Source organism: Chenopodium album, chromosome 17 (genome assembly GCF_948465745.1).
Source record: "Chenopodium album chromosome 17, dcCheAlbu1.1, whole genome shotgun sequence".
Lineage (NCBI taxonomy): Eukaryota > Viridiplantae > Streptophyta > Magnoliopsida > Caryophyllales > Amaranthaceae > Chenopodium > Chenopodium album.
In genome coordinates, this window is record NC_137850.1 from 43,740,907 (window position 1) to 43,761,935 (window position 21,029).

The following is a 21,029-nucleotide window of genomic DNA, read 5'->3' on the forward strand; positions in this document are numbered from 1 at the left end:
TACCCTCCTGGAGTACAATTGGGTTGGTGGAACCATCCAATTTGTCTTTAAACGGCCAATTTAATTACCGGTTTACAACTTGCACGGACTTCATTAACTCAAGCCTATTACGAACATTTATGACATCATATAATGATCATATATGGTTCCGAACGGCATTATATGACCCCGAGATGTGTCTGTTTAAATATTAACACTTTTCTACACCGAGTCCAGAAACCTCCAAAATTTCTCAAAAAGCGTGGATATTAGCCTTTAATTTTGAATTTTTTTGATTTTTTAACGCCCGAAAATAAAAATTGCCGTAATGTTTCCCATGGTCCCTAATGCCCTCCGGGAGTCGAATTAGTTTGGTTGAACCATACAAATTTTCCTTTCAAAGAACAATTTACCGGTTTACAACTTGCACCGATTTCATTAATTTAAGCTTGCACGACCATTTATGACAACAAATAATGGTCATATATGGTTCCAAACGGCATTAAATGACCCGGAGATGTATTCCCTAGAATTTCGAGACTTTTCGACACCGGGCCCCAAAACCTCCAAAATTTATCAAAAAGCATGGATATTAGCCTTCAATTTAGGAATTTTTTTGACTTTTTTCGCCCGCAAATAAAAATTGCCGAAATGTTTACCATGGTCCCTAATATCCTCCAAGAGTCCAATTGAGTGTGTGGAACCATTTAATTTGCTTTTAAATGGCCAATTTACCAGTTTACAACTTGCACCGATTTACTGATTTACAACGGTCAATTTAATCAACTTGCACCGAACCTGACTTGAACCAAAATTGACCCAAACCCGTTTTAACCTGTCAAAACCCAAATTTAACCCGACTTGTTACTAACCTGACCTGAATTCAACCCGACCCGAATTTAACCCAACCTCTTACAAACCCGACCCGAAATCAACCCGACTTGTAATTGACCAAACCCAAATTCAACCCGACTTGTTATTGACCCGACTCGAATTTACTATACCTATTACTTACTCAACTCAAAATTCAACCCGATCTGTAACTAACCCGACTCGAAATTAATACGACTTGTTATTGACCCGACTTAAATTCAACCCAAATTGTTCCTGACCCGATTTCAAATCACCTTAAATGCAATTTAGACCACCTTATTATTGTTGATCAAAGCATTTTGTCTTGGGAGACCAAGTCGGTCCAGGCAGCAAAAGAAAGAAGTATTATCCTCAAATTTAATAGTTAAATATACTCCATCCGTTTTTAAATACTTGCTCCATTTCTATTTTTTACACTATTCATTCGTTCTACTTTGACTAATGTTTGTGATTTATACATAAGAAAAAATATAGTCTTGTGGGTACTTGTTGAAATCATCTCAATGAATAGATTATTAAATTTCAATTGTTAAAATTTATACTTATTGATAATTAAATATATTATTAATCAAAGATTAACATCGGCATTCGTGCCCAAGAGAAATGGAGCAAGTATTTAAAAACGGAGGGAGTACGTAGTATATATTTGTTGTATGGTCAAAGGAGATAATTATCTTCTTAAATTATAGAGTATAGTTCCCTAGTATATTGCCATATATATTATAGTCAAAGGAAATAATTAGCTTGATAAAAATGATAATTATCTATTTATAGTTAGTTGAACACGAATATGACTTAACTTGGAAATGACCCGACCTAATTGTAACCTGCAAATTATTGACTAGAACATAACCCGACTTGAATCCGAGAATGACCCAACTTGGAAATGACCCAACCTGATTATAACCCTCAAATTATTGACTTGAACCGAACCCGACTTGAACCCAAGAATGACCCGACTTAAAAATTACCCGATATGATAATAATCCGCAAATTATTGACTTGAACCGAACCCGACTCAAACCCGAGAATTACCCTAATCCATTTTAACCCGTGAAAACCCGAATTAAACCCGACCTATTGTTCACACGACCCGAATGTAACCCGACCTTTTATTAACCCGACCCAAACCCGATAAGAAGTATGACCTGGCGTGACCCGACTCAAGCATGACCCACCCCAAACCCGACCCGCATAGGTTATGGAATTAATCTGAATTGACCCGACCCGAGTTGACCCAACTCACTCTTACCCGACCCAAACCCGACCCATTTACCCGAATTGACAGCTCTACTATTCACGCGCATAATGGGGTTACTGGTTTTGTCAGGGTTACTTGTATTTTTCATGGGTTACTTGTATTTTTTTTTCCAGTTGTTACTTGTATGAATTACTTATTCAGAGGTTACTTGTATTTTTTTTTTCAGGAGTTACTTGTTTTTTTTTTCAGGGGTTACTTGTATTTTTTTTTCCAGAGATTACTTGTATGGATTAATTAAAGGGTTACTTGTATAAGTTACTTATTCAACGGCTACTTGTATGAGTTACTTCAAAGGTTACTTGTATGAATTACTTATTCAATGGTTACTTGTTACTTATTCAAGGGTTGCTTGTAGGCCCCATACCAAACCAATAATAACCTACAAGTAACCCTTGACCAAAACTAGTAACACCCTACAAGTAACCCCTGACCAAACCAGTAATAACCTAGAAGTAACCCCCGACTAAAACTAGTAACACCCTATAAGTAACCCCTGACCAAACCAGTAACACCCTACATGTAACCCATGACCAAACCACCAACACCTTACAAAGTAACCCCTAACCAAACTAGTAACACCCTACAATTTTTGATGTAGAATCTTCGATCTAAGATTCCAAGAAGAAAACGAGCTCAAATTTCTTTGGTTCTCATTTGAATTACTTACAATTTTTGACGTAGAATCTTCCATTTTTGACGTATTACTTACAATTTCTTTGGTTCTCGTGAAAAACGAGCTCAAATTTTTGACATAGAATATTCGATCTAAGATTCCAAGAATAAAACAAGTAACCATTGAATAAGTAATTCATACAAGTAACCATTGAATAAGTAATTCATACAAGTAACCAATAATAACCTACAAGTAACTACTTCAAATGTTGTTGATGATCTTAAGGATAATTAATTACAATTTTTCACAACAATTTGACACCCAATTTCTACAATTTCGGCTTTAATTGCAGTAATTTGGCAAAGAGGAGAAAAAAATGGTGGAATAGAGATATGGTTGTTGGTGATATGTGGTTTGGCTTGAAGAAGAAGCTAAGAAAAGAGGAGAGAGAAAATGGGTGGAGTAGATAGGGTTATTGGTGATGTGTGGTTTGGCTTAGAGAAGAAGCTAAGAAAAGAGGAGAGAGAAAAGTTGTAATATTTTAAATTATTATTATTATTATTATTATTATTATTGTGGCTGGCCACATGTGGCCAGCCACATACAACTATTTGTGATCTTTAGGATATTTGGTATCATCTTAATGAACTTATGAGGTGTTAGGATTGTTTCCTAATATATGAGATAGGTTATCTCTTCAATCAATTCAGACTCAACTTTAGAAAATTCATACAAGAATATATATCATATAACTAATATATAAAGCTAAACTTTTAGTCAGGATACGAGACATCGACACTTGGCAATAATTAAATACTCCATCCGTTTTTAAATACTTGTTCCACTTTCCCTTAGAGGCCGTTTTTATATACTTGCTCCATTTCCCTATTTGGAAAGCTTTGACAATATTAAATTAATTTCTCTCACCTAGTGGACCCAACAATATTAATTTCATATTCTCTCTCCTTCAAATCTCTTCACTACTTTTGGTTTTTTATAATTTTTTATTCTTCCACCAACCCCACTATCTCCATATTTTATTACTTTTTCCAATTTCACCTAAAACTCCGCGCATGGAGAAATGGAGCAAGTATTTAAAAACGGAGAGAGTATTAAAATTACACATAGGATTTATTAGAATATATTGTTTATAGAATAGGATAAAAAAAAAAAGTTGGATAGATTCCGTAGAATAAACAAGTTATTTTTAGAGTTTTATTTTCAATAAAATTTGGATAGATTAGTAGGATAAAAAAGTTATTTTAGAGTTTTATTTTCAATAAAACTTTTGATATAGAATTTTATTTTCAACAAAATACCAATATTCTACATATAATCATTCTATTAAGTCTTAACATGCAACCGACCTTTTCTTAGATATTCGGAGAAAATGAAAAGAGATCACAACTTTAGCCTTTAGATGACCGTTCTTTTTGTTTGTACATCATTGATAACCATAAACGGACAAGTGATTATTAATCCATGAGTACAAAAATTCAAATAGCAAATGTATTTTAGATAAAAAAAAAATTTATTTAAACTTCGATAAACAACCAGAACATCGCACGGGGCACAAAACTGTATATATTATATACACCATTAATTTTATGATTGTCGTATAATTCATTTTGTGTATACACAAAAATAGAGGAAGTATCAAAATTTAAATTAGAACATTATCATATAAAATTTTACGACATTTTTTGTTAAACACCATGAATTATACAACAATTTGAATACAGTATGGTTAAAAAAAAAAAAAAAAAATAAAAAAATAAAAAAAAAAAACAGTATTGTTGAATGTCAATTTCATAATTTAAGTATAATCAATGCATTAATTTTCTAATTAACTGGCCCATTAGCTCAGTTGGTTAGAGCGTGGTGCTAATAACGCCAAGGTCGCAGGTTCGACCCCTGCATGGGCCACATTTTAAGTTTTCTATTTTTATTTTTTGTTTTGAGGAAACATTTAATTACTCATAATATATCTTTTTAATTCACATCATGGCCCATTAGCTCAGCTGGTTAGAGCGTGGTGCTAATAACGCCAAGGTCGCAGGTTCGATCCCTGCATGGGCCATTTTTTTTTTGCTATGCATGGTATGATCGAACAAAGGTATATCAACTACTAAAACAACAGCATGGTATGATCGAACAAAGGTATATCAACTACTGTACAAGGTTATGTACATCAGAATTATTCAGATGTTGAGGTGTGCAATGGTAAAAAGCAGTCAACTTCTCAGGCAAGCTGCTCATGACAAAGTTATATTAACTACTGCACACAGGCAAAGACAGCTTCGAAGATTTGAAAGGTCTATTACATGACATTACTAAGATAGCTTCGAAGACTTGATAGGTCTACTACAAGACATTACTAAGATAGCTTCGAAGATTTGATAGGTCTACTACAATACATTACTAAGATAGCTTCGAAGACTTGATAGGCCTAATTTCAGTCGTTAGCTTTAAGCCTTTAACGCAATAACATTGTACTTAGCCACAGCGAGTCATTAGCTATCTACAAGGCTTCATTCAACTCACACAATGAGACTAGACGACTGGAGCTCAAATTGCTAGCATAAGCCACTCTAGATCCAAATCATCCAATACAGGAGCAGAAACAACACTGGAGCAATCAGTAACATAAACTGTAAACCAGATCTTTTCAAGCTCATTTATAATTTCCTGTCAACTAATCGAAAGCTCTTTCAGAATTGTATGCTATCAAAAGAAAGCTGTTTTTCATACGTCAAACATGATGCAAAGCTACACACAGTTTCTCCAAAAGACAAACTAGCAAGAAATCCAAGCTGAAGAAACAACGAACATTAGAACTAAAGTTGATTTCACAATTTTGGTTACAGATTAGAATTTAGTTACTACACTAAACCATACAAATCTACACATAGCAATTCCAAATCAAAAACCTAACTAAATCGACAACTTCACAACTACCATTTGATAGCATTTTAGTACAAAATGTAATCCCCAAACATACAACTCTAACTCTCAATTCTTCTTGATACTATACTATGCAATTCAAGCACCAAAAAAACGCTCCCCATTTCTCACCAGAGACTAGATTAAAATCTAATGAGAATTAGCATCTAGGAGGCGAGGCGCCTCCATCGTTGTTCCTGTCATCATCGTCGTAATCATCATCATTGTGAACAATGTGATCAGACATTCCTCTAACAAAAGTGTCAACAATGCTTTGGTGATACTGGAGCATCATCCGAGTTCGATTCATCTCAATCTCCATCCTCGCCTTCTCGGAGTCTCTCATCATCTCCATCTTGGTCATCTCAGTCCTAACATACCCTTCTCCCAACATTCGTATCGCCTCCACCATCGCCATCGCCACATTATCCCCTGCCTCTCGTCTCCCCTCTTTCTTCCCCAACGCACTCCTCTTCTTCTTGATCATCTTCATCACCCCCAATCCATTCCCAGATGAAGACCCACCCAAATACCTCGCTCTAACATCAAATTGATTAGGAGGCGACCCAAATTCATTACACCTAGACTGAATTGACGAATTAAATCCAAACCTAGGGTTAGGGTTAGGGTTAGGGTTAGAATTTTCCTGAAATCCTGCATAATTCTTCCTGGAATTGAAATTGGAATTCCCAGCAATTCGAATCTTCAACCCATTTCTCCCATAATTCTTCACCCCCTTCCCAAAAGACCCACCAACCCTATAATCCTCATCATTTACATCATCATCACCATTACCACCATCTTCATCATCTTCTTCATCATCAACACCATTGACTCCACCATTCCCAGAACCAGAAATACCCTTTTCCATGGAATCCATTTTAGAGAAGTAAATCCAAGAAGAAGAGAACCGATGATGAGGAATAGACTTAGCCCTTTGAAGCTCAGAACGATAACGTTTCCTGAGCTTCTCCATTTTATGGCGACATTGAACAGAGGTTTTGGGGGGAGAAACATGGGGGCAAAGACGGTGAATAGTGTCGGCAACATCTTGCCAGTGAGCAGCACGGAGGTTACCACGGCGGAGGGAGTACCATTTATCACGGTAAGCGTCGATGAGAGCGGAGGTTTCATCTGGGGTCCAGCACGGCGGAGGGAGGCGGCGGGAAGGAGGTGGGGGTGGTGGTGCGGGGAGGAGGAGAGGGATGCCGAGAGGAGGGTCGAGGTAGTCGGAGAAAGGAGGTGGTTGGTGCGGCGGAGAGGAGGAAGCCATGGAGGAGAGAGAAAGTGTAGAGGTGGAGAGAGAAAGAGGGGGAAGGGTTGTGGGTAGGGTTGATTATAAGGGGGAGGATCCGGATGAGGGTGGGGCGGGTTAAAAACGCTCGCCAAGGACGGAGGAAGGAGAGGTGGGGGTGGGTGTTGAGTTTGTGAGTTGAGGTGGTGGGGTCCACCTCATCTCACCCAACCCCTGAGGAGATGTGTGTTTTACATGATGTTTGGTTGGGTTGTGGTGTGAGTATGAGTGAGGATTAAGGATTTAAGGTTAAGGTTAAGCTTAAGTTATGGAGGAGAGAGAGTTTTGTTAAGAGGTTGTGTTTATGTTTGTTTGTATCATAAACTTTTGAATGGAATTGATAGATTTAAGGATCTTTTGTCATTGACTGAATTGAATATTTTATAAGAGAAGGAAATTAGGAGCTGAATTAAATTGAACTGAGCTTATTAAAGCTGAATTGAACTGAAAATAATCTGATAATAACATAGCCTAAGGGCCTGTTCTCATTGACTTAACTCAGCTGAACTGAACTGAACTGAAATAAATATTTTATAAGGGAAGGAAATTAGGAGCTGAACTGAACTGAACTGAATTTCGGCGTATGAGAACAGGCCCTAAGTACGGAATGAAGTTGTTTTGTTTGAGTTTTTATTAAGTCTTATATCTTGGTTTTTTAAATGAGTTGAGATGAGCTAAATAGTCCTGTGACATATTTTTGGAATCCTCCTAATGTGTAAATTTAAAATATCGACATTTTATTAATTTAAGGCACTTAGTTGATACAATTGCTATAGATGTTTGTTATTGGTTTGACTAGTTGGTTATAGATAGCTGATTGAATAAAAGTGTTAGATATTTGATTTTTAAATGTTAACTATTTTAATGAATTTAATAGCCAAAAGACTAATGTTCAATAAACTAGTTTCAAAAAGCTCTTATAATGAGTTTTTGAGTCCAAAAAGCTCTTTAAAATAAGCTATTTACTAAACACCTAAAATAACTACGAGTATAAAAGAAACATCCAAAAACCTCAAATAGGACTCAATAGGCTAAAAGCTCTTCAAAACCTCTTTACCATAAATTTATTAATGAATTAACAAACGTGATTAAAATTCTATTCATTTGGAATGGAGGAAGTACAAATTAAGTCTTGTAATGAAAACAACACCATCTTAATAAATAGTAAATGTCAACAAGACCATAAATCATTAAATCACAACTGTTCAAGAGGGAGATTAAAAATGTACTGATATTAACAATATCCACTAAAATTCAACACATTTTTCATCTTCTCTTGTGATTTTGTGAATAGCTGTGAATTGTAATGTTCTCAATTTTTGTGGTGCTTTATCAACTCATTTTAGTCGCTATGTTTACATGCTTGGCCTGTTTCGAAACAATCTAACCTGATTATGTTCAACATTATACATATCCAAGTATTATTGTACAGGATCACAGGCCTCGTGGCTTTGTTTAATCGTTACTTTTAGGAAGAATGTACATCAGAAGCCTCCATTGGGTCTTCATGCAAGTCCCAGCAGCCAAAAGAAACGAATTGAAAAACTAACAAGGCTCGATTTGGGATCCCAAATTGTCAAGAGTATCTCAATAATACTTCAAGAAACAATTTTGTGATTAACAAAAATCTAAAGAATGAGATGCAAGGTTACAGCCTCCTAAATGTTTCACTTGATTCAACTATATTTCTAGAGATGGCCTAGAGCTGATGTATCAGGGTGAGTTAACTCCAAAATCCTACGCATTTTGCTCAATGGCTGCCCCTGGCCCGTATATCAATCGGCAACGGTCAGTAAACGAACTGACCAATCGAGAGACAACTTCTCTAAAGAACATTGATGCCACCTATACAGAAGAAGACATCATCATTGTTACGAGGCAAGCAGTACGTATCCAACACAATCAAATATAAGTGTATCATTACTTAGCAAAATTGTAGTCCTATACTAACTAAATTGAAAGGATTTTAAAATTCAGCTTCTTGTTGGAGCTAAAGGGGTCCAAAACTAGTTATACATGCAGAATAAAAAATTAAATATTACCTGCCGGTAAAGCGGTGAACGGAACTTGAAATCGACCAAGAAGTAAACATTACAAGTGCCTGGAGTTGGACCTGGCCTGAATTCCCATATGTTGATTAAGTGTTCAAAAAGGTTGCTTTCAGATGCAGTGGTCTGGCATTACCATTAACAAAATTAGCGACATCAGCACATATCAAATTAAGGGGGTTAAAGACTCAAAGACACCATTTTACAATTACTTCCATCTGAATCCAAAAGATTCTAAACATAAAAAGGCATAGATCACTCATAAGGGATACAGAAAGATTCATAGATGAATGAATATATTGATAAATGATCACTCAAGCAGGAACAATGCTTTATTACCATGACAGAAATAACTCAGCAAGGGCTATTTATCTGTACTAATCCCCCTTGATAATTAAGGGCCAAATAACTTTTCTCCCTCCATAAATATTGCTCTTGAAGGTCTGACAAGCAATTTTATCCAAATTATGCGGTTGATCCCTTCTTCTAACAAAAATTAATTAGGTGGATTTACAGCTTCGGGGAAGGGAAAGAGGTGGGGTTCAGACAATAGTTGCGTAAGAAATTAATTATTAGTATATCTCTACAACCCTTCTCCCCATCTATACTCTCCAATAGATCCACAATATTTACTAACTCATGCCTCTGCATATTTGAAATTCTGATCCTTAATTCAAAAGGATTCAGCATCCTTACAGACTCAGCTATCACTAGCGAGGATACTAAAACACTGCTTTTGAATTATGAGAAAAGTCATGACAAAAATTCATACAAGTTAAAGCATTGAAGTGTTCCAAGGACCTAATCTTTGTGGCCTTTAAACTCAACTTTTTGTCATGCATCATCATATTGTCTCATCATAAATAATAAACTCAAATCACTTAGGATTCTATTGCAACGCAGGAATAGGAGCGCAAATACAGATCCATAACTAAAAGTCTAAAATTGAGTGTTCTGTGTGCAGTATAATTGCATTTCTACCGTACATCCTCAATCGTATCAAAATAATACTAGAACAAAAATCTAAGAGTATCATAAAGGATGACCATGTTCAGTCAGCTACTGTAAGAAAATTTGAACTAGGTGTAATGAAAAATGTACCTTAATGTATTTCGGCTTGTCCAAAACCACATGTGAAACATAGCTCTCAACTAAAAATTTGAAACCAATTTCTAATTCAGCATCAAATGATCCATCAGGGTGATGTCGAATAATTTCTGATCTTTGGCACCAAGGTAAGAAACCTTCATACATATCTACAGCTGCAACGACAGCAAACAGTTGCTCAGGGGAGTACCTGTTTATAAAGATAATCTTTGCTCATTTCATGCTTCAGTCCACAAAACATCATAGATAATTAGATATGCAAAGAAACGATGCAACTTAACTATGATGAGAAAGGCATTATGTTACAGTGATTTGCAAGAATTGCAACTAATCTTCAGTCAGCATTTTACCCTTATAACAGGCCTTTAGCAAATAACCTTCTTCTGATTGCATTACTTTTTCATACAAAACAATCAGCAATGTATATCATGTTTGCATCACAACACACTAAATTATCATGTTTGCTCAAAACATACTAAATTTATTGCCAAGTACAAGTAACATCGCTACTCTATATTTTACTTGATGATTGTTCCTCAACTTAAATTTCTTCTTCTTCTCATCAAATATCATCATATACAACTCAACCCCATTATTCATCAAATCTATTGCAACACAACAAAGATCCAACATATTTTACATAATGCAATACAATTAACCTTAACTCAATACATAAACTTAATTCCTGGGAAATAATGGTATCATTGCGATTATTAACCTAATGTATCATTTAATCTAAATTAAGTAAAATTATAAGCAATAATAAGTAAAGAAATGCTCACCCAAGAACAAGTTTTTCCTCATGAACCTTAGATAGAGTTCCTTCTTCACCATCTCCCACCCCTAAAAACCATCTTTTCTGCAAATTATAATTGGAAGTTAACAATTTATTCGAACGATGAATCAAATCTCTAGAACAAAATCGATCAACTCCAGCAATGCTGCTCAAACATCGAACTGAAACATAATTTCCAATCTCGCCGACACCAATTGTACGATTCTGATGTCGAATGAATGGTTTAATGTTGTTTTGTCGCAATAATCTGCTTTTCCCAACTGTTCTCAATACTGAGAAGAAATTCGGCATCTTGATAAAATCAACAAGAAATGGGGAAAAAAATCTTGAGAATTAATCGATTTAGTAAGTTGGAAATGCAGAAATAAATCTTCAAATTGAAATGGGGATAATCAATTATTTGATACGATCAAGTGTTTTGTGAATTCAATTGATGGTAAAAATTAGAGAGAAAATTTGTTGAAGATTGAGCAAACCCTAACGAGTTTGCTTGAAGCTGGGATGAATGCTACACGTTTTTGCTTACGATTTTTCGTTTCTTTATTTATAAAAAATGAAATTATTTGAACCCAAAAAAATAGCAGTTGGTGACGTATAGGTAATCTTCTTAATTTTCACAATTCTCATGTGAATAAATTTCTATTAGTGGAATTTTCTTTTTTCGATGTGTGTGGATCTTTCGATCAAAATATTAGGATTTGTCCAATTTACTGAAAATAACTGAATTAAACTGAAATAATTGGAGCTGAACTAAAATGAATTGTTTACGTGATAGAAATTAGAAACTAAATTGAAGTGAAATTAAGCTGAATAAGTAGAAGGAAAAATGCGAGATAAGTTTTATTAATGCATAAATATTTTATTGGAGACTTTACACGGTTTATTAGAGAAAGATTGAAATATAATCTTGATTATATTTTTCAAACAATGTATCATGATGATAAAGGAGTTAATTTTCAATTTGAACATAATTTAGTCATTGTCAATCTAAGGGTCTGTTCTCATTGACTGAACTCAGCTGAATTGAAATGAAATGAGCCGAGCTGAACTGAATTGATTATTTTATAAGAGAAGGAAATTAGGAGCTGAACTGAACGGAGCTGAACTGAACTGAACTGAACTGAGCTGAACTGTACTGAACTGAATTTCAACGTAAGAGAACAGACCCTAATTCTAAATTATGAGATAGAATATTATATAGTATGCCATTTTGAGAGAAAAAAAAAAGCTCATATATTAAATAATGCTCATATATATAGTATTTCACCAGTTTATCACAACTTAAAGAGACGAGGCATATATACGTATAGTAAATGCACACGTGCATTGACACACCAATTATGTAGCATTTCACATATTGGACACATATCTTAGAGTCTAAGACATGGACAAATGAAGTGACAAACTCCATTGCAAGAATAATTAGCATGCTATAGAATATACGTAGTACTTTGTAATAAAGTACAACTTAGTTTTGAGATTTAAGATATTTGTAGTTAGTAGTTAGAAATACTTACATAAGATGATGTTTTTGTTTGTAATGTTGATGAATATCTGTTAGGAATATAGGAAAATATATTATTGTGATATATTTTTCATATAGATCTTATGATATTATGATATTATATTTAAGATAATAATATATCTTAGTGATATATGATAGAGTTTATATTGTGTAGGTTATCTTTTGTAGGCTATAAATATTAGCCAAGATCATCAATACAATTCAACTCATTCTCTCATAAATAATTTGTCAGTATCACTCATGGCCTCATGGGAGATAGGAGGAGATTCTTTGATACTAAACGTTTTGTATTGGCATATTTTATTGCCCTTGGACTTGGAAGATTGATAATCTTGTTTGTGGTTTAACATAATGTGCCTTTCATTTTATAGTGAAAATAGTTTTATGCCGGCTCAAAAACTACTACGGAGTTTTTTTTTTTTTTTTTTTTATAGCAAAAGTATTTCATTAATTAAAAGTCATACGACATCTACAATAGAGATTCGACATTAACAAATACATAAGATATTGAATCAAATATAATTTTCCTTAATAAAAACTACGATCATCGAGTATATCTTGCATTGCGGAGCATCTCCCGCTTATATCGCTGAAATTACAGCCTTGTTGAAGAGACAATCTAACGATCCTTTGTAGCCGTGAGGATGTGTTCCTTCTGATTCATCTGTTCGTATTCGAAAACTTAATAACTTTTTCACCAACGAAATAATTTTACGACAATCCATTAGATCTGCTACCATGGATTCAAAACTAAGAAATTTCTCCCTCGAAAAGAGGAGATAAACCTTGTCTTTCGAATGAGGTCGAAAAACCCTTGTCTTTCGAAGGAGATCGGAAACCCTTTCTTCCGAAGGAGATCGGAAACCCTTTCTTTCGAGGGAGAAAAGTTCCTCTCAAAAGGAGAAAGCATTATTATAAAGCTAAAAAAACAATAAAGAAACAAGGATTGGGGCTTTCCACCGATTAAAATCGATGGAAGCCCCTTCAAAATTCAACAATGGAGGCTAGGGTTTTGGAGAGAGAAAGGAGGAGAGAGAGGGTAGTGTTATACGGAGTATTTACTACGGAGTATTTGGTTAAAGTAGGGTTTTTATTTTTGTAAAACATACAAGTACATGCTAAAATCATTAGATAGTAATTGGTGTGTTGAGTAAAACCATGCTTTTTAAAAAATGTGTAAGCTCATTAATGTACTTTTTGGACTATCCAACCTTTAACTTTTTCGACCTAGGTCAAATCGTCAAACTAATGATGCTCAACACTAACCTTGGTGTATCATTAGTGTTGATCTTCTTGTTGATTTTTCTAGAATATTTCCCATTTTATATATTGAGTATGCATTGTATAAATGAAGAGGCCAAATCATTTTGTACATGGATTCCAAATAAATGTATCAAAAATGGATTAAAAGAGCATATTTTCATAATGTAAAACTTTTGACAAAACTATGTGCTCTAATCATCAATTTTGGTGCCACAATAACATTACAATGACCACATTAAGACAATATGAGTGTGGTTAATATGATCATACAGAGTCAAGTTCTTGAATAGATTAATTTACCCCTTTTACATCATGATTCGTGGTATACTAAGGGCTATTTTTCTTCCAAAAAAAAAAGGGAGGGGGGGGGGGGGGCTATTTAGTGATAATCCACCCTACAAATCTACAATTAATTAACAAGGACCAAACATTTTTCTATGGAAATGGTAACCTAAACATCTTGTATTGTTGTATTGATGAACACTTGATCTTCTTCTGATGCATATATAAACTAGGTACAAGAGGATAATAACGGCTATAACTCGTTAACATAAAGACTATATGATATATTGATATAGTAAATACAAAATATATAATATTTGGGTTTGAGGAAGTCCATATATTGGTATTGGAAATTGTTTTTAACAATCCAAAGCTTGATTTTAGCACTTCTCCCTCTAAGAAGGAACAAATCATAGTCGAGCCAAAATTAACTTTTAGAAGGCTAAAAAATCACTTTCCTTTCATATTTTATGCCTCATTTCTAAACAAAGTTGTTTCCTCATCTCATGCCTTCTTCCCTTTTGCTTCATTGTACATCTCATTGATGGTATCCTGCAATTTCCATACAAAGCCATACATCAGAAAGGCGATGCCATACTCAAATTGAACTTGGTGACAGGTAGTAATATGATCAAACCAAAATTTATAGTCACGTTGATAATGTAACTCAATATAGTACAATGGCAGCTAAATTTGACTGAAAGGGTTCCTGTTTGCTTCAAATTCCCAACCAAAAGCATGACTACCAAAAAGTTCTGTCTTTTGAAGAAATCATCTTCTAAAACTACTTCCTTGCAATTTAGTACTTTTCCGCCTTTTCCAGGGATCATCAAGTCATGACATTACATTAATAAGGTGTGCAAAACATACCTTGTAGTATTTAAGCAGCTGGGGCCTTTTCAATTTGAAGGTTGGAGTCATCAAATCCCTCTCTATATCAAAAGGAATGGGCTCGAGGAAAACTGCTTTTAGCATCTCAAAACCTCGAAGCTGATCAAAATTACAATAATTGAGTAAGCAAAATCAAGGTGCTGCTAGTTAACTGCAGAAAGAATAATAAGGTTCAAGCACATACTTTGTGTTTCTGACCAGTGCTGTTGAGCTCTTCTAAGAAATATTTCCTAGCCTTGGTACTTTTGCAGAGTGTTTCGAAGTCCCCAATCTCATTATTATTAGCTGCCCAGTTCTCGATTGCCTTTCTCTCAGGAACAACAACAGCCACAAGAAATGACTCAAAACTATTGCCATACACCCAAATCTGAGAAGACAACAGCATATCAACAACCATTTACTTCGTTGGGTGTGATAATCAAAGCTACATGCACCATTTACGGGAAAACTTACAGATGTTATAAGGTTACACCGCGAGTATATGCTCTCAAGGTTCTCCACCGCTACATATTCACCTTGAGACAACTTAAAGATGTTTTTCTTCCTATCAATGACTTTCATGGATCCATCAGGCTGCCATTCGCCAATGTCACCTAAAATTTTTTAAATATATAGCATTATACATTCCAGAGAACAAAAGTACTAATCAGATCCTCAAAGTGTGGAAACAATACCATTCACACTAACAAAATTCCGCTTTTACACAAGGAATATACCTGTATGGAACCACCCATCTATAAGAACTTCTTGAGTTAAATCTTGCCTTTTGTGATAACCAGAAAACAATATATTCCCCCTCAAACATATTTCACCACGCGGTGTGGTTGAAAGCGCATCATATTCCATCTCTGGAACAGACTCCAGTCTTGCGTCTATGGCAGGCGAGGGGATTCCCACAGTGCCTATCATTGAATACACATTGGCTATTGATGTGAAGCATCCTCCACAGCTTTCAGTGAGACCTATCAATGGAGTAAATGTTTTATAAATTGACAAAAGAGGAAAACAAAACACCGGAACTACTAGGACAACAAATCTTGAAAGCAGGAATGAAATATATTGTCTAAACTGCAGAGCTGAAAGTTTAGAGCTATAAACTATGTCTTATGTTGTGGAGTTAACAGTTAGAAAATCAGATCAAACAAAGTTGGATGAGCATTCTCACATGTACAAGGGAAAATAATTGTCTGAATCTGAGAATCATAATTTATTTTACCCCACATTTGAATAAAATATATATATATATATATATATATATATATATATATATATATATATATATATATATATATATATATATATATATTGTCCAAAGATCAGTTGAGATTTTATATTAACATCCACGATAGCTTAACCTAAAATACATCACTTGAAAAGCTTCATGACTCACCATATCCTTGTACCACCACACAGCAACAAGTAACCCTCAAAAATTCTTCAACATGCCGTGGCAAAGGTGCTCCTCCAGAAATCATAATGCGGACTCTTCCTCCAAAGCTTTGTTTGATCTAGTCCAGGTAAGAGTAATGGAACCAAATCAAAACTACTCCTTACTATCAGGAACTCAAAAGGGACCGAAGGAAAAATAATTGGTAATCAAGGAAATGGAAAATCAGAAGGTTTATTTGGACAGAATCCACCAACTTTATTGAAAACAAGCTTGTCCAAAAGAGGTGCGGCTTCATCTTGGCGCAATCCCTTCTCCAAATTCCGCAGTTTACTGTTAGACACTTACAGATCAGCTATATATAATGTTCGAGCAAATAGATTCAAGTTCACAGACTGAAAGAAAATCACAAGGGCCAAAACTTGAACATACTAGCTATAGGCATAGTCAAACAAGCTCTTCCTGAGAGCGCCACTGGATGAAACTTTATCCACAATACCTTCAGACAGAAAATAAATGAGTCATTTCCTCATAATAAGAAAATCATTAGGAGGGGGTGGGGGGGGGGGGGGGGGCAGCTAGGGGGTTACATAAATGCATCAATATCAGATATATACCATTGTATAAACGTTCAAAAACCCTGGGAACCCCGCAGAACATTGTTGGCTTCAATTCATGGAGATCCTCGATCAGATATCTCACATCCTGTAAGCAAAATGCAGAATAAAGGTGTTGATTGAAGTTCTGAAGGATCAGAAAAAAGTGTAAAGAGCACTTTAAGTTGTAGCATATGAACTTACTCCCTGCCAGAAACCAATTGAAGTGCCTTTGGCAATGCAATATGTTTCTACTATCTGATCAAATATATGCGCCAAGGGAAGGAATGAGAAGTATACATCTTCTGTACTTGCCTGTAACAAAGAATTTTCCAGTTTAATTTTACTAGTTCAACAATGATGTGATTCAGAGAATAGAGAAATAATAAAGACCTGGAAGTTAATCTACTGCAAGAATGCCATGTAACTTCTAATGTCTTGCATATCATAGTGATTGTTCTTTGGAAAAATTGTGTCACAAATCCAATACTCAGTTTTATGTGAAAAGTGAACTAGGATAATCACTTTGAAATAGAAAGGGTATAAAGTAGCACAACTTTCATGCCACTAACATAATTTCAGCAGAGAAACTTGATATTTATTTGCTGAACAGCAAATAATGTGAACCTAATACAATTTATATCAAACTAATGGCATCAAGTAGCAAAAACAGCAAGGAAGTGCCTTTTACCGATTTATCTGTCTTCTCGAACAGGTAGTCTACTGAAAAGACCTCTGCTGTAAAAGCTGCATTATTTAAAATCACCCCCTTTGGCTCTCCCGTTGTGCCACTTGTGTACATTACAGTGCAGACATCAGTCTTTTGTTTCAAAGGAATTTCACAATCCATAGTTCCCTAAAACAACGAAAAACCTCAGAGATTAGCCCTCAAGCAGTGTTCTCGAATAAGTATTCTGAGATAAGAGTTCTGCAGGCTATGTAAATTTAAATAACTCCCATGATTCTGCAGGCAAGATCTTGGACTATAAATTATGACACTTACCAATTGAGAAAATTCATCCCAAGAGAAACAAGAAACTCCAGCATCCTCAGCTTCTTTTCTTTGTGAGCTGGAGATGTTCTCAAAGCTGACAATGGCTGAGGGTCAAAATTGAATGTAACTCAGTAAATAAAAAGAAAACTAAGTAACCAAAATTTAAAGATGTACTATAAAGATCCTCTCTGTTAACCTACTTTTTAAGTAGTTACACTTTGACAAGCATGCTAGTATCTGCATAAGCATCAAAATAGTAGCATCATTAATTCAGGATCAAAGATTGAACAACTTTATCATCCAAGCGAATGTGCACCAGCATTGACTCATGCAAAAAATAATTATAGAATTGGTTGATCAAGTATGAGGCATAGAATCAACTTATCTATGCTAGTTATAAATCAATGAAACACAAATATCTTATGATATATTTCCATATAGTTTGTTAGACCAGCACATCAAACTTACAGTTTTCACATTAGACCTCTACCTTTTATAAGATTAGAACATTTGGTGCAACAACAAACAACTTACAGCAGGTATCTTTTTCTCTTGAACAAAAACTAAGGAGACTTCAGCATGGTTAATGATGAATTCCACTGCATTGGGGCCTGCATAACATATAACAGCATTATCAGTTAGTCATGAATGTTTGTTCTTGTAGGCTCGTGGCAAATGCCAACCTTACACAGATATTATTAGCTATAAAGGATAGATGTTAAGAATGTGAAGGTAGCGTACCAAGTGTGTCATACAATGGTACATAGGATATGGCTTGACCGTTACAAGCCTGAAAAATCAACATATCAATTCTCAGTCACTATCCCATATGTATAAACTCGGTACTTACAGCTTATACAAATTTACCTATTTGTAAAATGTGAATCATCATGTTATAAAAGAGTAAGCCTAAAACTCATTATAATTACAACCTCTTATATGTTGAAGTATGAACGCGGACATTGAGAGAGTTAAACCTAATAACTTGTCAAATTTGATCAAAAAACTAGTTACTATTGTATCAACAAGTACAACATTGATCAACATTGCCAAACATCAAAAACTACTAAAGTACCAACAATCCAAATGTCGCGAAAACATACCTGCATAGAGATGATCCATTTGGGACAGTTGGACCCATAAATTCCACATTGACCACCCTAAAATCAAACATTTATGCCAGAAAAATTATCATTATCAGTTCAATTGCAGGACATACTAATACAGTATGTAACATAACCTTTACAGCCAATAGGACACATAATTCAGCATTTCAGCTTTAATCCCACAAAATTGTATTGTACTCCCTCCATCCAAATTCAGTTGTCATATTGCCGGTTCAAATTACACTATCAACGTGACTATTAATTTCGGACTGATCAATCAAACTCAATATTCATACATAATGAAACTAAAATTGAACTTACAGGATTAACTCCACACTTCCTAATAGCAGACCCAATTTGAAGAGCTGAATCATACACCTCTTTATAAGTAAGCCATTCATATGGACCCGCCTGTTAAAATTACAGGTACAATTTAATTACACATGAAAATTAAAAATTACAATTTACAGATTATAATTAAAGATTATAGTTTTAAAAGAGACAGAGAGAGAAAAACTAACCTTGCCATCAACGATTTTGCGAAAACCCAGTAAATGATTGGTGGGATATTTCTCCACAGATTTGCTGAAACCATTAAAACCCAAAAATTAACATTTTTTATGAACAATAATGATTGTTGTTGAATGTCAATTTTACAATTTAATTGTAATTAATACAATAATTTTCCAAATAACTGGCCCATTAGCTCAGTTGGTTAGAGCGTGGTGCTAATAACGCCAAGGTCGCAGGTTCGACCCCTGCATGGGCCAATTTTTTTTTTTTATGTAATTATGATGAAATATATTTTACTATATAATGCTATTTTATAATATTTGGACATTAATTTTATAAACCATATCAGTTTCTTTATTCTTGAAAATTCAAAATTTTTTGTATAATAGCTTATCATGAAATTTCCATAGGGTTACAAATACTCATATTATAATTTATAAACCCTTATTCGAGTCATTTTACTACAACAAAGATTTATATATATGCTCCTGAATTATGGCAAATAGAATGAAAAAAATACAATTCAATCTATTTGATTGATAAAATAAGAACCGAACCCAAATTTAAAAATTATATCTAAATCAACCACTAGTCCACTACGATACTAAACAATTTTCATTCATATTGGTATATCAATTCCCATCAATAAATATTTCCCTTCATATTTAATTGTCACATCACGACTTTCACGAGTCACTGCCTCTACATAATCTAGAGTGATAAATTTTCCATCATATAAAAATTAGTAACTCGATACATACATTTAATTGACATTCCTTAGATCTATTTACTACGTAACTTCAATTCTACTACGTCCAAGAGAAAATAAGCATATAGTAAAGTTGATGAAGAAATGAAATATACCTAAAGAGATCCCAAGGAGACTCAATTCCATCAGGCACACCAGTGAGAGCATCCACAGCATAAATGTTACGATACACCGCCCCGGTCGATGGCCTATTCCCCGTTGCTGCCCTCCCCTCCTCTACCTTCTCCGTGTATACCGCCATTTTAACAATTTTTTCCTTTTTTTTTATAATGTACAAATTATCACAATGTTATAATTTTGATGAAAAATGAAATAATATAGACCTTAGAAAATTAAGATAAGAATAGTAGTGGGGAGTATGGAAGATTGAGAGTGAACAAGATTAAATTAGATGAATAAATTCAAAGAGAAAAATGGGAGGGAGGTAGTTGAGTTAAGTGATGGCAATAAATTTGGTAGCACAAAAATATGGTTGGTGTTAATGTTGTGCAACTTTGCCATTTACTAGTACAGTAGTACTGCCCCCTTATCATGTTATTTTTGGGATGTCCCATTAATGTTGCTGTATTTTCTGAAGAAAAAAATAGGCCTTTGGTAATAAGAATTTTAGATGTACAAATTATTGTGGAAGAATGCAGATAAAGTAGATATATACTTCGTAAAAGATTTTTATTTTTAATTTTTTGATATAATTAGAACTGAGGAGAATTTATTATATAGGTTGAAAAGTAGGTCGACTTAATAAAAAGTTGATTAATTAGCTGGTTATTTTAATATGATTACTTTTTT

At 34.5% G+C, this 21,029-nt stretch overlaps 3 protein-coding genes and 3 non-coding genes across 6 annotated transcripts; 3 read left to right on the top strand and 3 right to left on the bottom strand.

Moving 5' to 3' along the window:
* Window positions 1-4,578: 4,578 nt before the first annotated feature.
* On the top strand, window positions 4,579-4,652 carry TRNAI-AAU (transfer RNA isoleucine (anticodon AAU)). Its single transcript has one exon. It is a non-coding gene; the product is annotated as a tRNA-Ile (tRNA).
* An 80-nt stretch (window positions 4,653-4,732) lies between these two features.
* On the top strand, window positions 4,733-4,806 carry TRNAI-AAU (transfer RNA isoleucine (anticodon AAU)). Its single transcript has one exon. It is a non-coding gene; the product is annotated as a tRNA-Ile (tRNA).
* A 1,023-nt stretch (window positions 4,807-5,829) lies between these two features.
* LOC145589087 (uncharacterized) lies at window positions 5,830-6,942 on the bottom strand. The gene is made up of 2 exons (XM_081645653.1): window positions 6,496-6,942; window positions 5,830-6,405 (listed from the first exon to the last, which is right to left on the bottom strand). Exons 1-2 carry the CDS (start codon window positions 6,940-6,942, stop codon window positions 5,830-5,832), a joined length of 1,023 nt encoding a protein of 340 aa, XP_081501779.1.
* Window positions 6,943-8,500: 1,558 nt separating this feature from the next.
* Window positions 8,501-11,463, bottom strand: LOC145588099 (uncharacterized). The gene is made up of 4 exons (XM_081644743.1): window positions 10,901-11,463; window positions 10,113-10,308; window positions 9,006-9,137; window positions 8,501-8,808 (listed from the first exon to the last, which is right to left on the bottom strand). Exons 1-4 carry the CDS (start codon window positions 11,203-11,205, stop codon window positions 8,701-8,703), a joined length of 741 nt encoding a protein of 246 aa, XP_081500869.1. The 5' UTR covers window positions 11,206-11,463; the 3' UTR covers window positions 8,501-8,700.
* Window positions 11,464-14,303: 2,840 nt separating this feature from the next.
* On the bottom strand, window positions 14,304-20,627 carry LOC145589818 (putative CoA ligase CCL6). Its single transcript, XM_081646505.1, has 19 exons — window positions 20,336-20,627; window positions 19,480-19,543; window positions 19,280-19,369; window positions 18,956-19,012; window positions 18,594-18,642; window positions 18,387-18,463; window positions 18,053-18,089; window positions 17,862-17,956; window positions 17,550-17,714; window positions 17,063-17,173; window positions 16,880-16,967; window positions 16,695-16,761; window positions 16,520-16,595; window positions 16,266-16,383; window positions 15,592-15,837; window positions 15,329-15,468; window positions 15,060-15,242; window positions 14,855-14,974; window positions 14,304-14,536 (listed from the first exon to the last, which is right to left on the bottom strand). The coding sequence occupies exons 1-19, from the start codon at window positions 20,479-20,481 to the stop codon at window positions 14,489-14,491; spliced, it is 1,977 nt and encodes a 658-aa protein (XP_081502631.1). The 5' UTR covers window positions 20,482-20,627; the 3' UTR covers window positions 14,304-14,488.
* TRNAI-AAU (transfer RNA isoleucine (anticodon AAU)) lies at window positions 19,655-19,728 on the top strand. The gene has a single exon. It is a non-coding gene; the product is annotated as a tRNA-Ile (tRNA).
* Window positions 20,628-21,029: the final 402 nt, after the last annotated feature.

Coding starts and splice junctions, on each gene's coding strand:
- LOC145589087 (XM_081645653.1), bottom strand. CDS start 6,942: ATGGCTTCCTCCTCTCCGCCGCACCAACCACCTCCTTTCTCCGACTAC. Junction 6,406..6,495: donor GGAATGGTGGAGTCAATGGT/GTTGATGATGAA, acceptor TCTTTTGGGAAG/GGGGTGAAGAATTATGGGAG.
- LOC145588099 (XM_081644743.1), bottom strand. CDS start 11,205: ATGCCGAATTTCTTCTCAGTATTGAGAACAGTTGGGAAAAGCAGATTA. Junction 9,138..10,112: donor ACAAGCCGAAATACATTAAG/GTACATTTTTCA, acceptor TGGTAATGCCAG/ACCACTGCATCTGAAAGCAA. Junction 8,809..9,005: donor GTTCACCGCTTTACCGGCAG/GTAATATTTAAT, acceptor TCTTCTGTATAG/GTGGCATCAATGTTCTTTAG.
- LOC145589818 (XM_081646505.1), bottom strand. CDS start 20,481: ATGGCGGTATACACGGAGAAGGTAGAGGAGGGGAGGGCAGCAACGGGG. Junction 18,090..18,386: donor AAGAGAAAAAGATACCTGCT/GTAAGTTGTTTG, acceptor ATGCTTATGCAG/ATACTAGCATGCTTGTCAAA. Junction 16,596..16,694: donor TTTGACTATGCCTATAGCTA/GTATGTTCAAGT, acceptor AGTGTCTAACAG/TAAACTGCGGAATTTGGAGA.